General features: G+C 42.9%; 1 protein-coding gene across 4 annotated transcripts in view; it reads right to left on the bottom strand.

Annotated features, from left to right (window-relative positions):
* Positions 1-21,949, bottom strand: part of BCAS1 (brain enriched myelin associated protein 1) — a 505,437-nt gene that overhangs the window by 16,867 nt on the left and 466,621 nt on the right. For all 4 annotated transcript variants that reach the window (XM_086932444.1, XM_086932445.1, XM_086932442.1 and 1 more), the window contains 2 exons: positions 14,610-14,675; positions 11,039-11,341 (listed from right to left, as the gene is read on the bottom strand). In XM_086932444.1, coding sequence (XP_086788570.1) covers positions 11,039-11,341; positions 14,610-14,675 — 369 coding nt within the window. The remainder of the gene's footprint in view (positions 1-11,038; positions 11,342-14,609; positions 14,676-21,949) is intronic.

Below are 21,949 nucleotides of genomic sequence, written 5' to 3'. Positions count from 1 at the left end.
CTAAAGGACAACACTGCCCTATCAACTGCCAAAATACTTCTCAAAGAATATTTCCCTAGGTACGGAATGCCACGGATTGTATGGTCAGATAACGGAAGTGAGTTTGTAGGGAAAGTTATGCAGAGTGTGTGTGCCGGTTTAGGAATTAAGCAAAAATTTCACAGTGCAAACCATCCCCAGTCTGCTGGTTTAGTTGAGGGTTACAATGGCACCCTCAAACTAAAACTCGCTAAAATACAGGCATCCACGGGTTTATCCTGGCCAGATGCACTACCCTTGGCTTTGTTATCAACGAGAGCGACTGTACATTCTAGAGTAGGGCTTAGTCCCTACGAGATAGTTTTCGGTCGTCCCGCTAACGTTTGGGGAGTGCCTAGGCCAAAAGAATTTTGTTCTCTGGAATATCCAATGTTGATTGATTACCTTTACGACTTGACTGCTAAATTGAGTCTTATTCATCAACAGGTTTTCGATGCATTGCCAAAGCCACCGGAGAGTCCAGGTCATCAGCTGAAACCAGGTGACCACGTTGTGGTGCGCAACTTTGCAAGGACGAAGAACCTTCAGCCCAGATTTGTCGGCCCCTATCAAGTGCTACTAGCGACGAGAACTGCTGTTCGTGTGGCCGGACGCAAACACTGGATACACACGACGCACGTCAAACGTGTGCCCCTGCCACTTCCTTATGACAACTGGGTTAAGAAGGGAATTGGTGCCTCTGAGTTTGAACGGACACCCAGGTTTATCCCTTTCAGTGATGCCGAATTAATAACTGACACATCGAACTCTGACTCTCCTCCTGAAACTACTCCTTTGAATCCTGAACATTTGTCCTCTGCATCAGAAGAAACTTTGCCATCTACGAACTTGAACATTGCAACGTCTGCTGATAATACACTGTTTCCAGATCAAACAGTTCCTGCAAAACTAAGATACAATTTACGGTCTCGTAAGATGGACAAATAAAGCAGGAAACTGCCTATTGTGATATTTGAATTTTGACACTTTTGCCCTCAGCCAGGAAGTTTGCTATTGTTTTATTATTTTTAAATTGCCTTGCCGTCTGGGTAGCCGTAGGGTTGTGGCTGTGTACCTAGTTGAATCTGCGGGGGTCAGACACAAGGTCGATCTTTCTGTTTGTTCTGGGAACTCCCAGGGCTGATAGAGGCATTTTCATCTACGTACACATCATCAGTGGTCGCGAGCGGATTGTAGAAGATGGAGCTTCCTGCGCTGCAACGAGAAAATGTGATCTATGTTCGCAGAAACAGACTTTACAGAATTCTCCACAGCAAATGTTTTCTGATGCAATGTGCTATTACATTTTTAATTGTTTTGATAACATTGGTGGGTGGAATCGTCTTTGGTGTGAATTTAATTTTTATGCCAGTAACTACAGTACCTCCCCTTGATCCTACTACTTCTACCGTTTCTTCTATGCACTCTTTTCACTCGTTTCCTGAACATGAGCAAGCTCGACGCTCAGAATTCATCAATAACACTTTTGTACAGCTCTTGCACCAACACCAACTGGTAGTTAACACTACAGACTGCTGGGTGTGTGGCTTGATACCCCACACTATGGATAAAGGCATTCCCTATCTGGTGTTGCCTTTCAGCTATAATGGATCATTTCAGGCCCTTCAGACCATTTTTGCTTATGCCCTTGAAACCTATCCTCCGCGTCCACCACGCTCCACTAAATATAACTCTGCCAACAAAGCTTTAGTCCAGGGAATTATTGACATGATCAAGGATGTCAATAATACTCCATCTTACCCTAGAGATGAATTACGAGTATATTTGAGTTGGAATTCTTCAGAGTATCGCCTTAGTTTGGGAGAAAGCAAGCGTAAAAGCTCAACTCCAATCTGGGTCATGTCTCACCGAGGTCAGGTCTGTTTGCAAGGTAATGGGAGAAATCCGAGAGCTCAGCTAGGGAGGAGTGAGTGCGTTGAGACTTACGTGTTTCCGTCTAACTCTTCCCCTGCCTTTCTTACTGCTAGGGGTACCTACTTCATCTGTCAAGACAGAGCGTATACATGGTTGCCTGCTGACTTTTCAGGTTCATGTTATATTGCTCGATTGTTGCCTCCGACATACACCGCTTCTTCTGATTATCACAAGACCAGAGTAGCAAGAGGTGTCTTCAGCAAGGAAGATATCGCTGGTCAGGAAGCTGGAGACTTCTTCAAAGGTTTCCTTCCGTTCTGGGGGCCTATGGCCAATAGTAGAAACATACGTCAGCTAACACGGGTAGTTGAATCTACTATTACCGAAACTGCTGGTGCCCTTAGCAACTTGACAGCTGAGCTTCAGGCGGATAGACTCATGACGTTGCAGAACCGTATGGTTCTAGACGTGATACTTGCAGATCGAGGTGGGGTATGCAGAATGATCCAATCGAGCTGCTGTGTTTTTATTCCCAATAATGCTCCAACTGTCTATGAGGCGATCTCTAAGCTACACAAGATTTCCGACTCTATACACGTAGACAAGGGAAACTGGTCCTTCATGGAGTGGTTTTGGACTCTGATATCAGCGTGGGGATGGAAGGTTCTGATGGTCATTGGTGTCATCTTAGTATTCCTGTTCTCGTGTTGCCTGATTATCCAGTGTGGTCCAGCTCTGTGTAGTCTCTGTGCTGCAACTTGTTTTAGAAAACCACCTGCGTTTGGAGAAAAGGCTCGAGAAAGGATGATGATACAACAGCATGTCACTGACCTGATGAGCATAGAACTAGATTCTGACATAGACTGAGTAATTGCCTATGTAAGGGCAAAAGGAGGGTTTGAGGTTCCGTGACGATTTGAACCCGTGTTTTCAATATTGTCGGAAATACATAATCTTGGTATCAGTGAACCGCAAATGATCCATTTAGCATATCCTGGTGTTTTCGCTGTGCTACGAGCAAGAGTACTCCTGTTATAAAAACATTTCTGATCTACCCATGGCATCCATCTTAGATCATGGCAACCATTTTGTGTTTCCTGCCCTCACATAGACAATGGACACGCAATGACCTCTGATTTCTCCATTTCGATTAAGGACACGTAGGCTTAGCCGGAGATTCACCTCTCTAGTGACACGTGCACCTCAGAACAGAACACGCTGTGGCTGCATGACTCGACAAAGGCTGCCTCCTCTGCCTGAGGCCAGTCCTGCTATACTGGTTCTCGTGTTCGTTGGCCTGATCATGATTAGGCGGCCGAAGCTGGTAGCCTTGCCCATTTACGACCCACAAACATCTCTTATCCTGCTTTTCTATCTTCCGCACCTGGCTCCGTTCCTTTCTTTCTGAATCTTTATTAGGGGGAGGTAACGAAATTTACGATGAGGCGGTCCGGCTCTTGAATGTAATGTTGACAAGGGATTGTGATGGAATAGTGGGAACCCCTCTTCGTAATGTTTGACATCAGATATCATCGACGATTCTTGTGCAACGCCAAATATTTATTGTTTAGGACACAAAGATGTGGGAATGTACCAACATATGAAGAATTCGCCTGAAGGCCAATATTTTGTATATAAGGAGCAACCCTTCTTGTGCAAATCGAACAGGCTCCTAGACACTGCCCGTGTGTAGTTTCTGTGACTTCTGTGTCCCTGCAGTAATAAACCTTTGGTCTTTGACGCCACCATCGAGAAGCCTGTGTTTCTGTTTATTTGTGCACCGAGACAGGTAGAACTCCGGGGTCTTCGGGTGTTATCCCTGACACCTCTGGACAGAACCAAAAAGTCCAGAACTCCAGCGAGATAGCAAAGGTACCAAAATGTACACAGGGGCATGAGCCATTTAAACCAATTGTCCTCCTCTTTTTTTCTGTTTCTAGCTATGATTTTCAGGTCGACCACGAGTCAGGCGGTAATGCCACTTTTAGCCAGTAATGGGGGTTACCGACGAATCAGGATTACAAATCATGCAGGAACTCTATGAGTTTGAGTGTTTCACCTGGGCATTTCACCAGATGAAAGCAGTTGAAGTGCCTCAAGGAAATTCTAATAAAAATGGGGAATAACATGTGTAAGTCAACAAGGAAACACAGGTTACTCCAGATTTTTTCCATTTCTAGCCGCAAAACACAGAATGGCCTAGTACGTGGGTGGAAATACCATGCGGTAATGGTAATACCACATCTGGAGTTGCTGTGCCGCCTGTATTGTTAAAATGTGATCAGTCCATTTATGCTTAATGCCTTCTCATCACCACTAATTTCCAGATTTATTTTCTAGTACAGAACTACTACTAATTGCCAAAAAACAACTTTAAATAAGTTATAAAGCATAAACATGAAGATTGGAAAAACGGTTACTATCTCTCTAGTCAGGAGAACCTTTAGAACAACTGTAGCATGTTTAATTTTCCAGTTCATGCCATTAGTGAGAGCCTACTGTGATGATAATGTAACTTGGGCTAGATGTATCAAGATACTGGTAGAAAAAAGTGGTCACAATTTGCAACCATGGTCCAGTTTTGCGAAGCAACCTACGTACTAATAGACTGGTTTGCAAGATTCTGATGCAGATGGGGTTACAGTTCGACTTACTTAATGAATATTTATTAGGCAAGAGGCAAAAATATGATTCATTCCGATTAGCCTTAATTACAGGAATGGTGGCGTGAAAGGCCCAATAGTCCACCATCGCAGTGATTGTTTTTGAAAAAAAACTTTTTTTTTTAAAGCAGCGAATTTCCATAAAAAAACAGGCTACTTACAACCTTTTTTTTCAAAAGCTTCAGTGAGAGTTGGTTGCGGTAATTGGGACCTCTGCCTACTACCCTGAAACTTGCACCCCAATTCACAAAGGCAAAAAAGGTAGCACTAAAACTTTTCAATGGTTTGAAAAGGGAATTCTAGTTGCAAACCATAATACATCAAGTATCGAATTGAAGGAACGCTCACAACATGTACCTTCAAAATAAATTTTGGGTATCCAGGTGAAATAAATCCCATTTTAGGAATCGGTAGAACTTTAACAACTTGTAAGTTTTGTACAGGGAAATAACTTTTTGAGGTTGCAGCTTCAGAGAGTTTGCAAGCGCAAACATTTTTTAGTACATCTGGCTCTTATTTCTCGGTCCCAGCTGATTAAAAAAAGTACCACTACCTCTTTGCCAGTGGAATGGGATGTATTTTATCTTAGGTTTTACATATCAGACTGCTGTTAGCATTTTTAATAGGGAAACATCCTTTACAACGAAACTTTTACCACGCAGTGCTGTTACAATGCAAGTATTACAACGAAAACCTTTACAACGCATTACACTGGGGGGCGCTCTAGGATAGGGAATAGTTTTAATTTACTATCCAACACCTTCCCTAGTGTCCTCGGGGACTGGAGTTGGAATAGTAAATTAAACTATTCACTTTCCAGCACCCCCAAGTGTAATGCGTTGTAAAGGTTTGTGTTGTAATACTTGCGTTGTAACAGCATGCGTGGTAAAAGCATGCGTTGCAACATCATACATCCTTTTTAATATATTCATCTAAATTTTCTTTTTTATACGGAAATCATTGCCATTAATGGTGCCATTTAACTTGTCACAAGTGATATAATATGTGAGGTGATAAGCAGTGCATGTTGGGGTGCAAATTATAGTTGGCTCAGTAAGATATAACTGGTGAATTTCAGTGTTCTTTTGTTTTGAAACATTAGTTTTTATGGTATTTCAACAACTAACTATAACATCACTTTAAACTTTGTTTTATTCTGTGAATTTCTGGGATTTTCTTTACATAGGGTATGATTTTATTGCCTTACCTAATTATTATGACGCTTTAAACTTTGTTTTCAGCTAATATATGGGTTTTGTTGCTCAGATTCCCCAAACTCCACAGTGCACATCTTATGGCTGTGCACACTGGAAGCTTGGCTGCAGGTTCGGACCTCTGGCCAAGTCCTGAGTCCAACACCTTCCACGTGCAGCCAGTCCCCCGATTCACGTGGCCTTAAATCATGCACAGTGGGGATGGCTTCTGTCTAAGCCGGGCCCCAACTTCCAGTGGGCAACAACTCACTGCTCCCACCCCCTGCTCACAGCCTAGCGCCGAACAGTGCATTAACAGAAAGTTCATTCTCTCAAACATGGATTTCTCTAAAATGAATGAAACATCTTCATATTGTTCTATGCTGTTATTTTACCTTCTGAAGTGTAAGACTGAATTGGAAGCCAGAAAGTGTATTTCTATTATATGAAAATAATCTTTGGAACATTTTATAATTTAAAATTAGAATCTATCTGTACAATCTGTGGTATTTAATTTTAGATGGAACAAGGAAAGGAACCTGGGTACATCAGGAGTAACGTACATCTGCAAACCACATGCAACTAAGAGGTCATCTTTCATATGAAATCGATTTCGGTGGAACGGCATAGTGAAATAAGAAAAAAACTGGGGTGGATATTGAGCATAAGATGATGTTTTGAGGAGTATCCATCATGAAGGCAAATACAGAAGGAAGAACAATGAAAGGCAGGATTGTGAAGAAGTATGAATGGGTGGAGAGAGTAGCAAGGAGAAGGAGTAAAATAATAGTGGGAAAAGCAAATAAAGGCTATGTTTGAAGTGTTCTTACTCCAGGAAAGAATAGTTCGGTTGGTGTGGCAGTGAAGAAAATGAAAAGATGGACTTATTCAACAAAACAAACTTAAAGAATAGAATTTTGAGATAAAAAACATTCACTGAAATGCATTCTTTCTGATGAAGCATGATTTTTTTAGAAATGATCTTGCTTAATCAAATCTGCTCATAAGTGTGTTAATTAACAAAACAAATGACTAACATTGAAAATTATTAACATTATGTACATGGGAGTATTCGAAAGTACAACCTGAAAATGTGCTAGAATGGCACGACATGTTTAGTAAAATAGAAACTGCAAACATTTAACATGCTAAAAGAATGGAAATTATGAAGTATATTTACATGAACTAAAATGTTATGAGAAGAGAGGCTTGAATAAATATGCATTTAAAAACTTGCACATAGAAATATGAAATAGCAATAATAGAAACGCTCAATGTATTGCAAAATGTTTATCCTTTCTTCATAACAAGAGTAAAACAATTATTATTAATTGCTTGATTATTGAAAATTTTGATTATACTTATTGGTTTACTTAGAATAAAGAATCCTTAAAAACGATTTTCTTGAGTTCTGAAGTGTGTTTATTTCTTTAGAAAAAACAACAGTTTTATGGTTTCTTCAAAGAGGCCTCAACCCTGCAAAATAATTTTTCCTTCCTAATGTAGGCCTCAGAAGAATGTACTCAGTCCTTCTTTATTTAAAAAAACAGATTCATTTGTTTAGTTTGCATAAATGCAAGCGTGTCAATAGGATTTCCTCTCCCTACCGTTGGAGTATTTCTTTCTATGAACAATTGTGTTGACAACGTTGCAAGCTGATATGGAAGCGAGTGCGAGGACATGAAGATATATAAAAATGTCCTTTTCCTGCTCCCGAAGAGCGATGATGATATTCATTTTAACAAAGAACTTTAACAGAGAAATCCAGATGAACTCCAGAGAACTCTAGAAAACTCCAGAGAATCCAGAGAATCCAGAGAACAACAGGATATCTGATAGCCTAGAAAACTTCACCCCTATCAGTGAGGAAGAGGTCACAAACCGATTACTGAGGATAAAATCAGGCTCCCCTCATGACCCTTGCCCTGCCACCGTTGCCAAATTAGCTCCCCTTACCATTGCCTCGGGACTCACCCCCCTGTTCAATGACATGCTGGCCAAAGGTGAATTTCCCCTACGCTGGAAACAAGCGTCTATCCTGCTCCTTCTAAAAAAACCTAATCTAGACGTAACTGACCTGAACAACTTCCGTCCTATTGCCAGCCTACCCCTACCAGCCAAAATCATGGAAGGTATACTAAACAATCAACTTAGTACCTTCCTGGGGACAGAAGAGTGGCTGGACCCCTCCCAACATGGATTTAGGGCAGGACACAGCACGGAATCGGCATTGATTAAATCAGCCGAAGACATAAGAAAGGTGATGGATGCAGGGGGCAGAGCGGCCCTGATCCTGCTGGACCTCTCTGCGGCCTTCGACACGGTCCACCACAAATTATTGGTGGACCGTTTGAGGGCCTGTGGGATTCAAGGAAAGGCTCTGGAAATCCTGCAAGACTTCCTATCCAGCAGGACCCAATCGGTGGCCTTGGGGGACTTTGAATCAGAGTCATTTGTACTTCCCTGCGGAGTTCCTCAGGGGTCTTCCCTGAGCCCAACTCTTTTTAATGTTTATGTCTCGACCTTGGCGCCAGTGATCAGATGCTTCGGATTCAATTTGACATCCTACGCCGACGACACCCAGATTGTGGTGTTGTTCTGCCCAGGAGAAGTGGATAGCACAGCAGACAGCTTTAGATGCTGCATGCGGGAAGTGAGCATCTGGATGGCAGGAAACTGCCTTAAGCTCAATTCAGCAAAAACAGAAGTGTTGCTGTTTGGGTCAAGAGACAAATTCTGGTCCCCTCGTTGGTGGTCAGAGGAAATGGGGTCTCCCCCCTCTCCGGTCTCGAAGGTAAAAAACCTGGGTGTACTGATGGATGACGCGCTGTCCTTCAGGCCACAAATCAACTCATTGTCCTCAGCGACCCACTATGTGCTTAAAATTATTCGGAAAGTCTTACCATTTCTCCCGGATGAACACAGGAAGGCAGTAGTGACAGGACTAGTGATGTCCCGTCTAGATTACAGCAACGGCTTGCTGCTAAACGCCCAACAGGGGCTTTTAGATAAACTTCAAATCCTGCAGAATGCAGCTGCACGTTTGATTACGGGTACTCCCAAGTTTGCCTCAGTTGCACAAGACCTTGTAAAGCTACACTGGCTTCCAGTCCGTAAAACAATTGTTTTAAGTCACTTTGTGGGACTTTCAAGGCCTTGCACGGCCTGGGCCCCCGTTGCCTGACTCCTCTTTTCCAGTGGTATAGGCCGGCGAAACCTCTAAGGTCAGCGGATCAGGGGCTGGTTGTAGTCCCCAGGGTGAGGAAAGTTTGTTGGGGAGGTAGAAGCCTATCCCTGAGTGCGGCCAAGGCATGGAATGCGCTGCCTCTGAGCCTCAGACAGATCCCAACATGCTTTTATTTAGGAAAGCCCTCAAGACATGGCTTTTTACAAACTAACTCCCCTTGCTCACGCCCACCAGCGATCAGTTCAGCGCCAGGACACCTCCGGGTAACAGTATGCTTTAAAAAGCTAAAAAATAAATAAAATAAATAAATAAATAAATACGTATGATGATCACCTCGTGAATCTGACCGATGAAAACGTGTGGAACTGTAAAAATTAAATAATTAGGGGGATATAATTATTACCATGAGAAAAGAGCGTGGCATTATATGAGAAGAGAGCCTTTTCTGCTGTACTCTCTATGCTACTCTGGCTGGCTATTATCCTTGCAATTCCTGAGCGTGACTATCCTGATTACTTTGCACTTCATTGGAGGGTGATGCTGCTTGAGCTATACCTTTTTGACCAAAGGGTTAGCTATTCCTGACTATTGCACGGGGGTGCTTGAGATTTCATTGATCTAGGTATGTATGAAAATCTGATTTGCATATTGATATTAAAATATTTCCTTTTGTCTTTCTCTCACCCTCTTATGCTTTTATTCATTATATGATGTAGTTGTCTATGAACTGCATTTCCTTATTGTGTACTTACCTGTAACATTGAAATGACACAGCATTAATAATTCTTATGTACTTGTGTATTGACCATTCATATTTTGAAATTTTAGCTTAAAAGTAACTTGATAACTTGACGTCCCTTATTATCCAGTCCGTATTAGCTCTACCAAAGATCTATCGGAGGACCTGATATTTGTAAGTGGTTATTGAGTTTTCATGGGCCCAAACTCTTAGTTATAGAGAAAAATCATATTCATGATATAGTAGGGTTAATGTTTACGATAATAAAATTTACACCGCTTATAATTGGCATCCTATAAGATTTTTTCACAGCGATCACAGACAACCTTGAATTTGCCAGTACAAACCATTTTGACCTAGTTTGTTTTGAAGAATACATGGTAGAATGCAGCAAGGAACCTGCTCTTGCTGCAAAAATTTACCACAACTCCGATGTGGGAACAGAGGATAAGATAGATATAAAATGTGATTTTAAGTTTTTCATAGCTCCTTTCAATGGTATCACCTTCTCAAAACTAATTGAAAGTAGGAGAATTCTGTTGAACACATTTATAGTCACATTCTAGGATTGCGTTCTTGTAACAATTAAGTGGTAGGGAGTGATACCTCATCCAGGGTACATGAGGAGCACCGCTGCACTTACCATGGGGAAAACTGGTTATTTAACATGCCGGGCGGAGATCCACACCGAGTTTGGATATAAAGATAGTACTCATAAATGCTCTTTGTGAAATCCCAAAGTCGTAAACTAAGACCTTTGGTCTAAATTTAGACCAAACATGTAAGTTTACCTTTGTAAGTCGGACCCAGAGTGAGGGAGTGGATCATATTCACTATAACTAATGAAAGAAAAAGGTAACTAAGTATTTTACTAGCATCAGGGAACCTAAAAAAGTGAAAGTGCCAATCCTGAAAATTACAGGAGATGATTTCAAGCCATGTATTTGTTTGAACACAGACTACAGAATTAGTGTGTTCCATCAGGTTAGGTGTTGCTGAACTGGCTGACTACAATCCTCTTAACAAGTTTGCCAATACTGAAAAAGATTTATATAATCTTTTCTCGGTCTCATTACACAACATTACCCTCTATCACTGAATATTTTTATGTATCCTGCAAGGCTTTCACATCTGGAATACTCAAATTGGATTGAAAATATAGTATGTTTCTGACAATGTATTTGCAAATAGACATCCCCAAGAATTACACTTTAAACCATAAATATGTCATTTTGTGTTTTAAATCATGCCTTAATGAATAGACAGATGGCTAAACGGTGGCTATATTTAAATTATATGATGCAATAGTAAAAGCTTATATTAAAAAAATATGAAATTTAGGAAAATACCAAAATGAACATACAATGCCTTTGAAAAAAGCTCCAATTGACTGCCTTTTCTCTAGCCTCTTTGGACTATTCTTTGGGCTGCCGCTTCCATTCTGAAGAATGCTAGATTCGGTAGCTTGCTGTGGTGGGGAGGAAAGAACTTCTTGATTTTCTTTTGATTCCTGCTTGATGGTTTTCTGCTTGCTCGGATCGACTGTTGTCTTCTTCTCCTTGGGAGCATCTTTGATCTTTTGGGCTGCAGGTTGGGCTTCTACTGCAGCTGGAGCAATTGATTTTTCTGGTGGGTTTGGACCAACACCATCTGTGGAGTCTACTGCCTGAAGCAAGTTAAAATCACTGTTATTTAATTTGCAAAGAAAAATATACCAAATTAGACAAAGGGCCGGATCACATGAAGTGAGCTAGGGATGTGCTATTTCAATACATAATCTACATAATGATTCTGTGCTGCGTCCTTGACAGAGGTAAATGTTTACCCTCTACTAGTATTCGATTACATGGTGTTGTACGCTTGAAACTCTCTTAAGTGTGCATTGTGTGAATCCCGATCAGAATGATGGCTATTTATGTTAACTTTCCATTCTTCTTTGGGTTTCAGAAATTGTTGCAATTGATAAATGGCTGTGATTTTCAGGACATAGCATATTTACTTTTCCAGCCATTGTCAAACATAATTGTATTACTTCAGTACGAGCCACTAGGAGATACAGTGACTTACTCGGAGTTGCGAGGTTTGAATTGAATTGTGGTAGAATAGCGATAGAAGATTCAACCCCAATCATCTGGGATTAAAGGTTAACAACTAAGCCACCATATCAAAATGCCAGATAACTCTCATTGGAAACTTGACAAAATATACGAAAGTGTCTGATTCTGGACAAATTGCTTTATGCCTCTAGGTTTGAAATTGTAGCAGCATTAGATGAAGTCTGTAAAGGAGCCGAGGTGAGTTAATCATGTGAAAATCCACTCAATTCATTTTTTTATATTTGTGCCACTCATGAAAATTTCATGGTCGCTTTACGTGGCACTCCATCCACTAATTTACCATTTCTCAAATTATCAAAAGCTGTTTTTTTATATACTGCCAATAATACAGATCCCATAATCCTGGCCAATTGTACCTTTTGATTCCTCATGCTGCTGATGCCAATTTAATCATGTGTTTTGGGGAAGGCCATATTTCGGTGCACTAGGTAGGATACAGGTATATGCAGGAATTTACTATAATACTTTTGTAAAAAGTATTGGTACAGAAAGATGTTTTATTTAACACCAATGATGTTGATTCCTTCATTCCAAATTTTGATGTGATCCTGTTTAGAGTTGAAAAGAATTAGACGTGGTCAGTAACACCCAGGACATGATCGGGCAACATTGCCTTTCGAATTCAGTCTTAACGGTCCTTGCTCAAAGTCGGAGGCAATCTTATGACTCTTTCAAGATCTTCATTATTTGCTACATAACTTAGGGAGGATTGCTCTTCAGTATGCCATTAATGGTTGGTCAGTTCTGTTATATAAAAACATTTGTACAAATGGTTTACTGAATAATTATTTGCCGGACTACTTATCAGATAAATATTGCAAGTACGGTGTGGTGTGACTGTTCAGTTAAATAGATAGCTAATCCCTATAATATCTTATTCTACCTAGGTGGTTTGCAAATCATATTGTTTGATGACATTAGCAGTGAAGAGAACACATGAATACTGTGTTTTAATTACATTGTATAACACGTTAATGTAGGTTCATCAGATGGCTAACATAAGGATTTATTTTTAAAAGTCATTTTTTTGTGCTGGTTATTACAACTATTACCTTTTAATTATTTTTCTTCGATGCTAGTGAGTTCATTCCAACAGAGGCACTTTGGATGCCTGCTTTATTATTAATCTTTCTTGTTGTTATTATTACTAATAATAAATCAAATGACACCCCATTACTTAGGGTTATTGATTTCAAGGTTTTGATAAACTTAAAATATACTGTCGGATTCCACACCCCCTATAAATTCAAATGCAAAAAGACGGGAACACACATCACGTAAGCATTGGAGTAGTAGTCAAAAACAGTAAGTGATAAGCCCTAAGCTTGAGATTTAGTCTAATAGAATCCATTTATTGTTCTTCAAAGGTTGTCACAGTAGTACAGTCTTTGCTATGGACAAATGAGCAGCTGAGTACATAAAACAGGTTCCGTAGCCCTTATAAAACATTTCATTTTCAGACATGCTATAATACTTGCATGTTTTCTCCCAATTAAAAAGGGGTTCCTATATAGTGATCTACTCCACTTAAACTATGACAGCTAGTACTTTGATATTTCTTGATCCAAAATTGCTATGAGATAGTTCTGTGGATTAATAAAGGACCAATGGGTACAATGCACAGTGGTTCTCCTTTCATAGCAGCATTTCCAAAACTGGGCAGAGCATTTAAAAATTGCAAAGTTTTATGTTTTTATTTAGATACATGAAAGCACTAGAAGCTTAAGGAATTTTCTAAATGTCTACTACATTGGTGTATACTACTGGGTGTGTAGGTGAGTGTTTGTGTATGTGTGTAGGCTCACTATTTGGTTATCACGCGTAAGCACGCATTTTCTGGATTGAGCACCTCATTGTTGAATAAAGTTCCATCACAGATGTTTTCTAATTTAAACGTGTGGCATCAGGTCTGGTGTAATAATTCCAACATGTATTTTTTAATTAGGACTATGGTGCACCTCAGATGCCTCACTGGCTGCCTAATCTTTGGCACACTATGTTAGCCTTCTATCCCTGTCTCAAATATACAGCACCTAAACGCTTATAAAGCCAGATTCAGCAGGAGGAGAAGGTCATCGTTATTAGATCTTTCATGGACAAACTCCCAAAAATAAATCAGGCATCAATTTCTTAACAAGCATTTCAAAAGTCAAAAGGTTGCTTTATTTGCTTCATATCTGAGAGTGGGGAAATATTACCTGTTTTATGGAGAATCCAAATGTTTTGCACATGCACACAGACAAAATTATGCAAGGAGAACAAAGGAAGAAGAATACAAGAAAGTCGTCACAATTTGAAAGGAGAAACATTGGTAAGAGAAAGTGGTAGCCGACCTAAGTCTGACAGGGTCTAAAGTTGGGAGAGCAGAATGTGACAAATTGGAGCTAGGAGGTTGGATCAAGGAACGTAGGGCACGCGTGATCACATTTCATTGATGAGTGTGACCTAGCTCTTTAACCGCATGCGTGCGGGCGGAATTCCGCTCGTACGCTGAGTTTTTTAAAACCGCATGTTACGTGACGAGCTGGGCTCGTCATCAGCGTGCGAGCGGGCTACGCCATGACGAGCCCAGCTCGTCATCAGCGTAGAAGGGGTTAATGTGACTCTTGATCCTATCTTGATCTGAGGTAAACTATGTGTCTCAATCGTTTTACATTAACCATGCAGAAATGTAGCCTTCTGCTGAGTTAGAGATAATACTGATGAATAAGGAAAGGAAATAGATCTTTGCTTCTTTAAAGCAGGACAAGATTTACAGGTCAGAGAGTGTATAGCCCATCACCTATCACCAGTTGAGAAACAAATCTGAGAACTTACTGGCTGATTGGGGTCTTTCTGGTTAGTCTCCTCGGAATTGGCATTACCTCCATCTCCAATCACTGACTAAAATAACAAATTGTTACTTTTTTCAGCTGAACCCATTTAAGTTAAAATATCAGACAACCATATAAATGATTTTTAAGCGTGCATTCAGGTGTATAGTAATGGTTATTATTGTATATTATGTGGCTGAATCACTTCAATTCATGCAGAGTTGATCAGGTGAGAACCACCACTGTCAGAGCCTAATACAATGCAACAAAAACACAATACCTTGTGAAACATTCATAAAATGATTACTGTGTGTATTTGATTCATTCAGAAAAGTGGCAAAATGAATAGTTTAGAATGGTATTCTCCTGATCCCCAAAGGACAGGATCCGCAGGGGAAGTGTCTATGTACTCTTTATCGGCTAGGTTTTCCATTATATTGTCCAATAGAGCCTGAAAAAAAGTGAGGCTCCGCTTTATTTTCTGACAACCTTTGACCTGTTGTCTTCACTCTGAGATTTTCTGGTTAGTTCAAAATTAGTACCAGTTTGTTGTGTTTTTCCAATAGGGTTAAAGTTGTGGTGGCAAAGTATTCCACCATGCCATCCAGGACATATTGTGGGATACTTGAAATTTGCTGTCACAGAATGGCCGCAGATCCATCAAGTCTACCAACTTTTGGCACCATTCGAAATTCAGACGTGTAAGTCATATTTAACCGTTGCAAACGGTATTGACCAAATACTGGGTTTATTAGTGAAACATGCAAACACACATTTCTTTGATTGTGTTTGGGAGCAAATATAAGTGCATTCAACAGATCTATAGTATAATTGTCCATGTTCTTTTAAATGTATTGTCTTCGTAAATTGATGGGCTGTGAACCGTAGAACCCAGAGCCCTGAATGCAAAGATCAAGTAACATACAGTCACAAAACACACAGGTTTCTTCATGTAGTGCCACAAATATAACTCATCACTATTCTTTTTCAACTGTTTCGGTGAGGGACATGTTCAGTTGAATCCCATGCATGTCCTTAGCATCTTTGCGGAAAGCTATCCAGTTATGTCTAACCATAATGTTTTTTCACTGACTTACTGAAATGTGCAGTGGACTATTAAAAGAGGTCAATTGGATCATTTCACAAAGGCCAGTAAATAGCGTGTGGGTGTATTTGAGCTGTTGCCACTTATAATCCAGGATCGGTCTTAAATGAGTATTTAAATGAGAAAAATCTCCCAAGACTTGAGCCATGCCTTAATTGCTGGCACATCTTTGAAAGTAAATCTTGCTAGATCCACTCTTACCTTCTTACTACCATTCAATGTGGAGAACTTTTCTATCAAACGAAACATACTACAGCTGCCGCTTCTCTACTGACAGGAGCCTCCAGCAAAGTAAGCAAGACTCCTCTATATCTGCCATCACCCCTTTAAATCCCATTTAAGACAGTGCTTGGGCTAAAAAGATCATAACCGGGTTGCATGAACTTGAGTGAGTGAGGCTTTAGAAGCTTTGTTCAAAGGAAGGAACCTTTCGATAAGGAAAGAGAGCTGTAAAGCACAGGTCCTCCATCTGACTCCCTGTTAGACTGAACTTTTTGATGATTCATGCAGCTAGGCTATGCGCGTCTCTTTGCCTTTAAACTGCCATGTCTAAAAACACCTTTCTGCCACTAGGACTGCAACATAATTGTGTGAGGCATTGTTGCATCTGCCTTACCATGCTTTGCTACTTTAGTGTACTACCTCTGTGAAGCAATAATAAAATGGATTATAGGAAATTAGGCAAATGCTCCAATAAAATCAAGTCTTGATGTTAGTTAGGATCTTTGATGTAGAGTAGTCCTTACAACTTTCTGTCACATACGCCACTTCATAAGTTGCCTGCACAAATATATGTGGATGTATATGTGCGTAATCCTAGCTGATTTAAGTGGGTGGACTTTACATAAAGTCCCCATGCTTGTATGAGCAGGGTTACAATGTGCATTATCCTTCAAAAGGGGTTTGAGTCATGGCACCTCTGTACGAAGTATAAACGATGGAAAAAATGAAAGCATATTGAACAAAGTAGGTAATTCGTGTGATATATTCATGCTATTGTCATTACAACCATATATTTTCAGACAACAGATATCAATGGCTGATATCTCGCAGTTTCAGTTGTAAGATTTGTGCTCATGTACACTGATTTAGCAAATAAACTTCAAGCATATATTTAGGGTTTGTACTTAGTATCCTTCTTTTCTATTTGTTAGTTGTTTCCAAAATTGACTTTCTGTCAGTGAACTTTAGATGCTTCTAGTGACATCTTATTTATTTCTTCTTCTTTGTGTACTAACATAAGTTCTTTCTACTGTTTTGCTTCATTGTACAAAAGCATATAGTAAACATGGTAATTGTGACCTTTTCTCAGGTGGCTATTTTCGAAGTTAAACCCTCTTTTGGCCTATAAAGGTGCATTAAAATAGCATTGGCAAAACCAGTATGTCTAGCTTGCATTCTACTACTGTCACATTAGCTTCAAATGAATGAATGCCTTCAATACACCCAGTAGGTGGTGTCATTATTCCAAGCATACAACATTGTAAAATAGAAAATGATTTTAGGAACTACATTATCTGTCTACATCATGGTGACCTTGCAGTGATCTCATTAGCGCTTGCAAGAGACAGCTAAAGCTGTCTGAAGCCAATAACTACAAATATCCTCTATCAAATATGGTACCATAACAAGATGCTCCATCAACAACATGCTGACAAGCGAGTCTTACACAGTGTCTGAGTGTAACAGCTCTGAAATATCACTTCTGTTAAGGCTTAGCACTTGCATGTGGTTTATGTGTGAGAAGCTACTGAACTGAGTAGTCATTGCCTAAATATTTGGATACCGTACATACAAGTACTAACCACTTACAAGTTCGACCACAATAGTCCCAAGGGCAGTTACATCCTCTTTCATAGGACTACTCAACAGGAAAAGTTGGTTTCACAAAGTACTGCTCAGTAAAATGAACGCAAAAGATACGCTCAGGTTTTCGTACTTTTAAAACTGTGTCTTAGCATTTTAAAAGATATGGTCAAGCTGGTCAAATATAAACATTCTCCCCTAAAAAAATAAAACATCTTAGATTAATAAACTTGAAGATTGACATGAACATAGTATAACCAATCTAAGGAACGTAATGCTCTGATTCTGTGATTTTTCTACGTCTACGGTATAAATTTAGTTACAAAAATAGTAAGATGTTATTTTTTTTTAAACATATAATTTGAAGGGGGCGTGGCTAGCAGCCGATCATGGCGGCAGCATAAGGGACGAGCTCCGTGGCTGAAGCGGCCTCTTCGTCGATCCGACACAAAATCCGTCACTTTTGCAAGCCCCACAGGCAGGTACCGGATCCCAGGACCGGGCGGAGTAAGCAGCGACAAGCAGCGACAAGATCCGACATACGCTGCCAGAGATACGTCGAAGCCTCGAACCGGCCTACTCACACCTCCAGAGCCGGGACCTCCCCTGGTTGTTAACCTAGCAGGAAGTGCATCCTGATCGGAGAACTTGGACCGGAAGTGCCCGTGTGGCGGTGGACTCAACAGATCGACTGCAATTCGGAGAGTCGGAGACAGCGATCCACGCGGATCAAGGAAGTGGTGCTTGACGGAGGGGTCGCCGGAGTCCAGAAAGTCTCGAAGGTCATCACCAGCCGCGCCGAAAGCCTGGGCATCGACAACGGAGTGGGCGACCGCCATCTTTTGATCGTAACAGTCGCTACGCACTTGGCGACAACCGACGCACCTCCCACCCTGGAGAAAGTCGCTGGACCTGATCCTTACTGAACCGGACTGGCCGGGGGGTCCACACCGATCCTCACATCCTGGAGCGTAGAGGCACGAGGAGCACGACACTTGGCGGCATGGCGGGGAAAGGCCCTAAGGGAGGCGTCACACAGACTCGAATAGACCGATTTACCTCCGACAAACCCACCGGGTCACCGGCAGGAAGGGAGCAGGGTGGCAAAACGGCCGACTCCCCAGGGGGGAAAAAGGCCACACTGGACGATGTCATGCTCGCACTGGCCCAGCTGCAAACGACCGTTGGCGGAATCTCCACGGACGTCACCCTACTTAGAGCGGACCTCCACAAAATGTCGGAGAAGGTAAAGAACATGGAGGTGGTCACGAAATCTCTGGTGGAGGACGTCGCAGAACTCCAACGTGAAATGGGAAAGATGGCGCAGGACAATAGAATGCTCCGGGAGAAGCTGGATGAGCAGGAGGGGCGTTCTAGGCGCAACAACATCCGCATTATAGGGGTACCGGAATCAGAAGGCGTGAAAGCGATGGATCTCTTCGTAGAGAACCTGATAACGACCGAACTGAAGCCGAAGGGACTGTCCAACTTCTTTTCGGTGGAGAGGGCCCATCGAGTCCCGGGTGGCCAGCCGAAACCGGGGGCTACCCCGCGACCCATAGTGGCACGCTTGTTTAACTTCCGTGACCGGGACGCAATCCTGCAGGCAGCCAGATCCTCCCCTCCCCTCAAGATCCAGAATGCCACCGTTGCCATCTTCCCTGACTACACAGCGGAAGTCGCCCGTCGGGGATGAACATTCTTCGAAGTGAAAAAAGAGCTAAGGTCCAGAGAACTGCCGTACTCAATGCTATTCCCCGCAAGATTACGGGTGGTAGCGGAGAACAAGACCTGGTTCTTCGACAACCCGGAGAACGTACGGGAGTGGCTCGAGGGATGGAGACCGGGTCAGAACCACAGACGGACACATCGCTCCATGAAAGATCGGACTGCAGGCCAACGCCGGGACTCCCAGGCCTCGGGAGGGGGACCGGATAACAGTGACTCTTTGGGAGCTGAAGGCGGCAGGGAAGAGCTCGAGGAACAATGACCACTTGGAAAACATTCATATTCGCTTTGGTGAAGGCGACTTTTAGGCTGCGAAGCGCTTCCCGCCATTGGACACTGGGTGAAGGGCCTCCGGGGGTGTGAATGAGAGACTGCCGGCTGCGGAGAGTCCCTCACCCCAACGCGCAAGTACACTGTTTGGGGGATGGGGTATGCACTCTGCTAAGTTGGGGGGGCGGGCAGTTTTGAGTCCGTGTAGCAGGGGGGCAGGGAGGGGGGGGAGTTGGGTAAGTTTGCACTATGGGACTTTTCGGTCCTACAGGTTTCTGTTATAAGCACACTTTTGTATCTGGGCATGTCCTATGTAACTGAGAACTTCTGGTCCACTCGGGGCACGGGGAGGTCTGATTGGGAGTATCAACCATGCCTGCCCTACGCCTGCCACTGTGTGCAACATCGCCTGGGGCGAGGGGGCTCCATGGCGACTCACTGGCTTTTCTATGGCCGCAACGGATAGTCAAACCACGACGACCCCACTGGTTGTCATGTCCTGGAACGTGAGGGGCCTAGGGGATAAGATTAAGCGAGGGCTGGTGCTGCAGGGGATAAGGAGACGGGGGCCGGCTCTCATTCTCCTACAGGAGACACACTTGGCGGGAGCGGCCACGAAGGCCCTAGATAGGAGAGGCTATCACATGATAGTGCATGCTGAGTTCACCTCGGGGTCCCGTGGCACGGGCATCCTCCAGAAAAAATCGTCCAAATTTATTGTCAAATCTACTGCAACGGATGACCATGGCAGATTTGCGGCAGTACATGGCCAGTGGGAGGGGAGGCTTTTAAACATAGTTTCTGTTTACATACCACCAGCCCTACACTCTGAGGCCTTGCCGGATCTGGGCAAATTCCTGCTGACCCTCCCTGATGGAGAACTGCTCATAGGTGGGGACTTCAACATGACTCTCACGACCACCATAGACCGTTTTCCCCCACGTACACACGTAGAAGGACCCAACAGGCTCCAGACATTTCTGAATGCACAGGGGTTGGTGGACATATGGCGCGCTCTACACCCTACTCAGCAGCACTACACGTACTACTCGGCCACACACAACAGTCTTTCTAGAATAGATTATTTTTTTGCTTTGATCAATGGTCATCTTACTGTAGCGGAGACGGATATACAGCCACGGGGGGTCTCAGATCACTCGCCACTCACTTTGACACTCACCACTACGGCCATGAAACGACACAGGTTATTCCCGATCTTCCCTGGCTATCTTAAAGTGCCTCAGATCAACAAGGACCTGAAGAGGGCAACACGGCTCTACTTCGAGGAAAACCGGTCCTCGGTGGACTCCCCCTCCATATTATGGGAGGCGTACAAGACAGTATTCAGGGGTCAGGCCATAGCCGTGATCGCGAATCACAAGAAGGCGCACAGACAAGAGGCCCTAGATATAGAGTTGGGCCTCGAGAGGGCCAACACAGCCCATATGGCTAATCCCTCGGAAGACACGCTCCATGAGCTCCAAGTCCACCAGCGCCGCCTTACAGATCACATGCGCAAGATCACGGCGTCGGACATTGCGGCTACACAGCATAGGGTGTATGACATTGGGGACAAGGCCAGTAAGTTGCTGGCATGGTTAGACAAGAGACAGGGGGGGGAAGAATATCCTACAACTTACGGACCCACATGGCAACAACCACACTCGCCCCGACGAGATAGTGGAAGTCCTCGCCGATTATTTTGCCGAAGTATATAACCCAGACAGTGGTGAGTGAGGGTGAGGTCTGGACTGTTCTTGCACACGTTCCCTTATCAGAACTGACAACAGAGGTATCCAAGGACATAGACGCACCTCTTACGGTGGAGGAGATTCAGCTGGCTATCGGCGCCCTCCATCCGGGTAAGGCGATGGGCCCCAACGGGATCCCCATTGAATGGCTGAAAATTATGACCGAATCCCTAAGCACACCCCTACTCAATATGTACGAGGAATCTAGAGTGAAGGGTACGCTGCCGCCAGATCAACGGATGGCAACTATTGTGGCGATACCGAAACCTGGTAAGCCCCCCAACGAATGCTCGTCTTATAGACCAATCTCCCTTTTGAACACGGAGGCAATAATTTTTGCTAAGGTGTTGGCGAGCAGGATCCTGCCGTGTCTGTCCCACCTGATCCACCCGGACCAGTCCGGCTTCATGCCACATCGTAGCACTGCTTTAAATCTCCGCAGGGTGCATGGAGTGCTGGCGCGAGTTCCACTACTGCAGGAACCGGCTGCCATCCTTTCCTTGGACGCCAAGATGGCGTTCGATATGGTGGAATGGAGCTATCTTTTTGCAGTGCTTGCGCGTATGGGTTTTGGCCCGGTGTTCCTTTCATGGATACGCATGCTGTACAGAGACCCCGTAGCCAAGGTGACGGCCAATGGCCACATTTCGAGGACCATCTCCCTAGGCCGAGGTACACGAAAGG

Source organism: Lissotriton vulgaris, chromosome 7 (genome assembly GCF_964263255.1).
Source record: "Lissotriton vulgaris chromosome 7, aLisVul1.2, whole genome shotgun sequence".
Taxonomy (NCBI): Eukaryota; Metazoa; Chordata; class Amphibia; order Caudata; family Salamandridae; genus Lissotriton; species Lissotriton vulgaris.
This window is presented reverse-complemented; position numbering and strand designations above follow the sequence as displayed.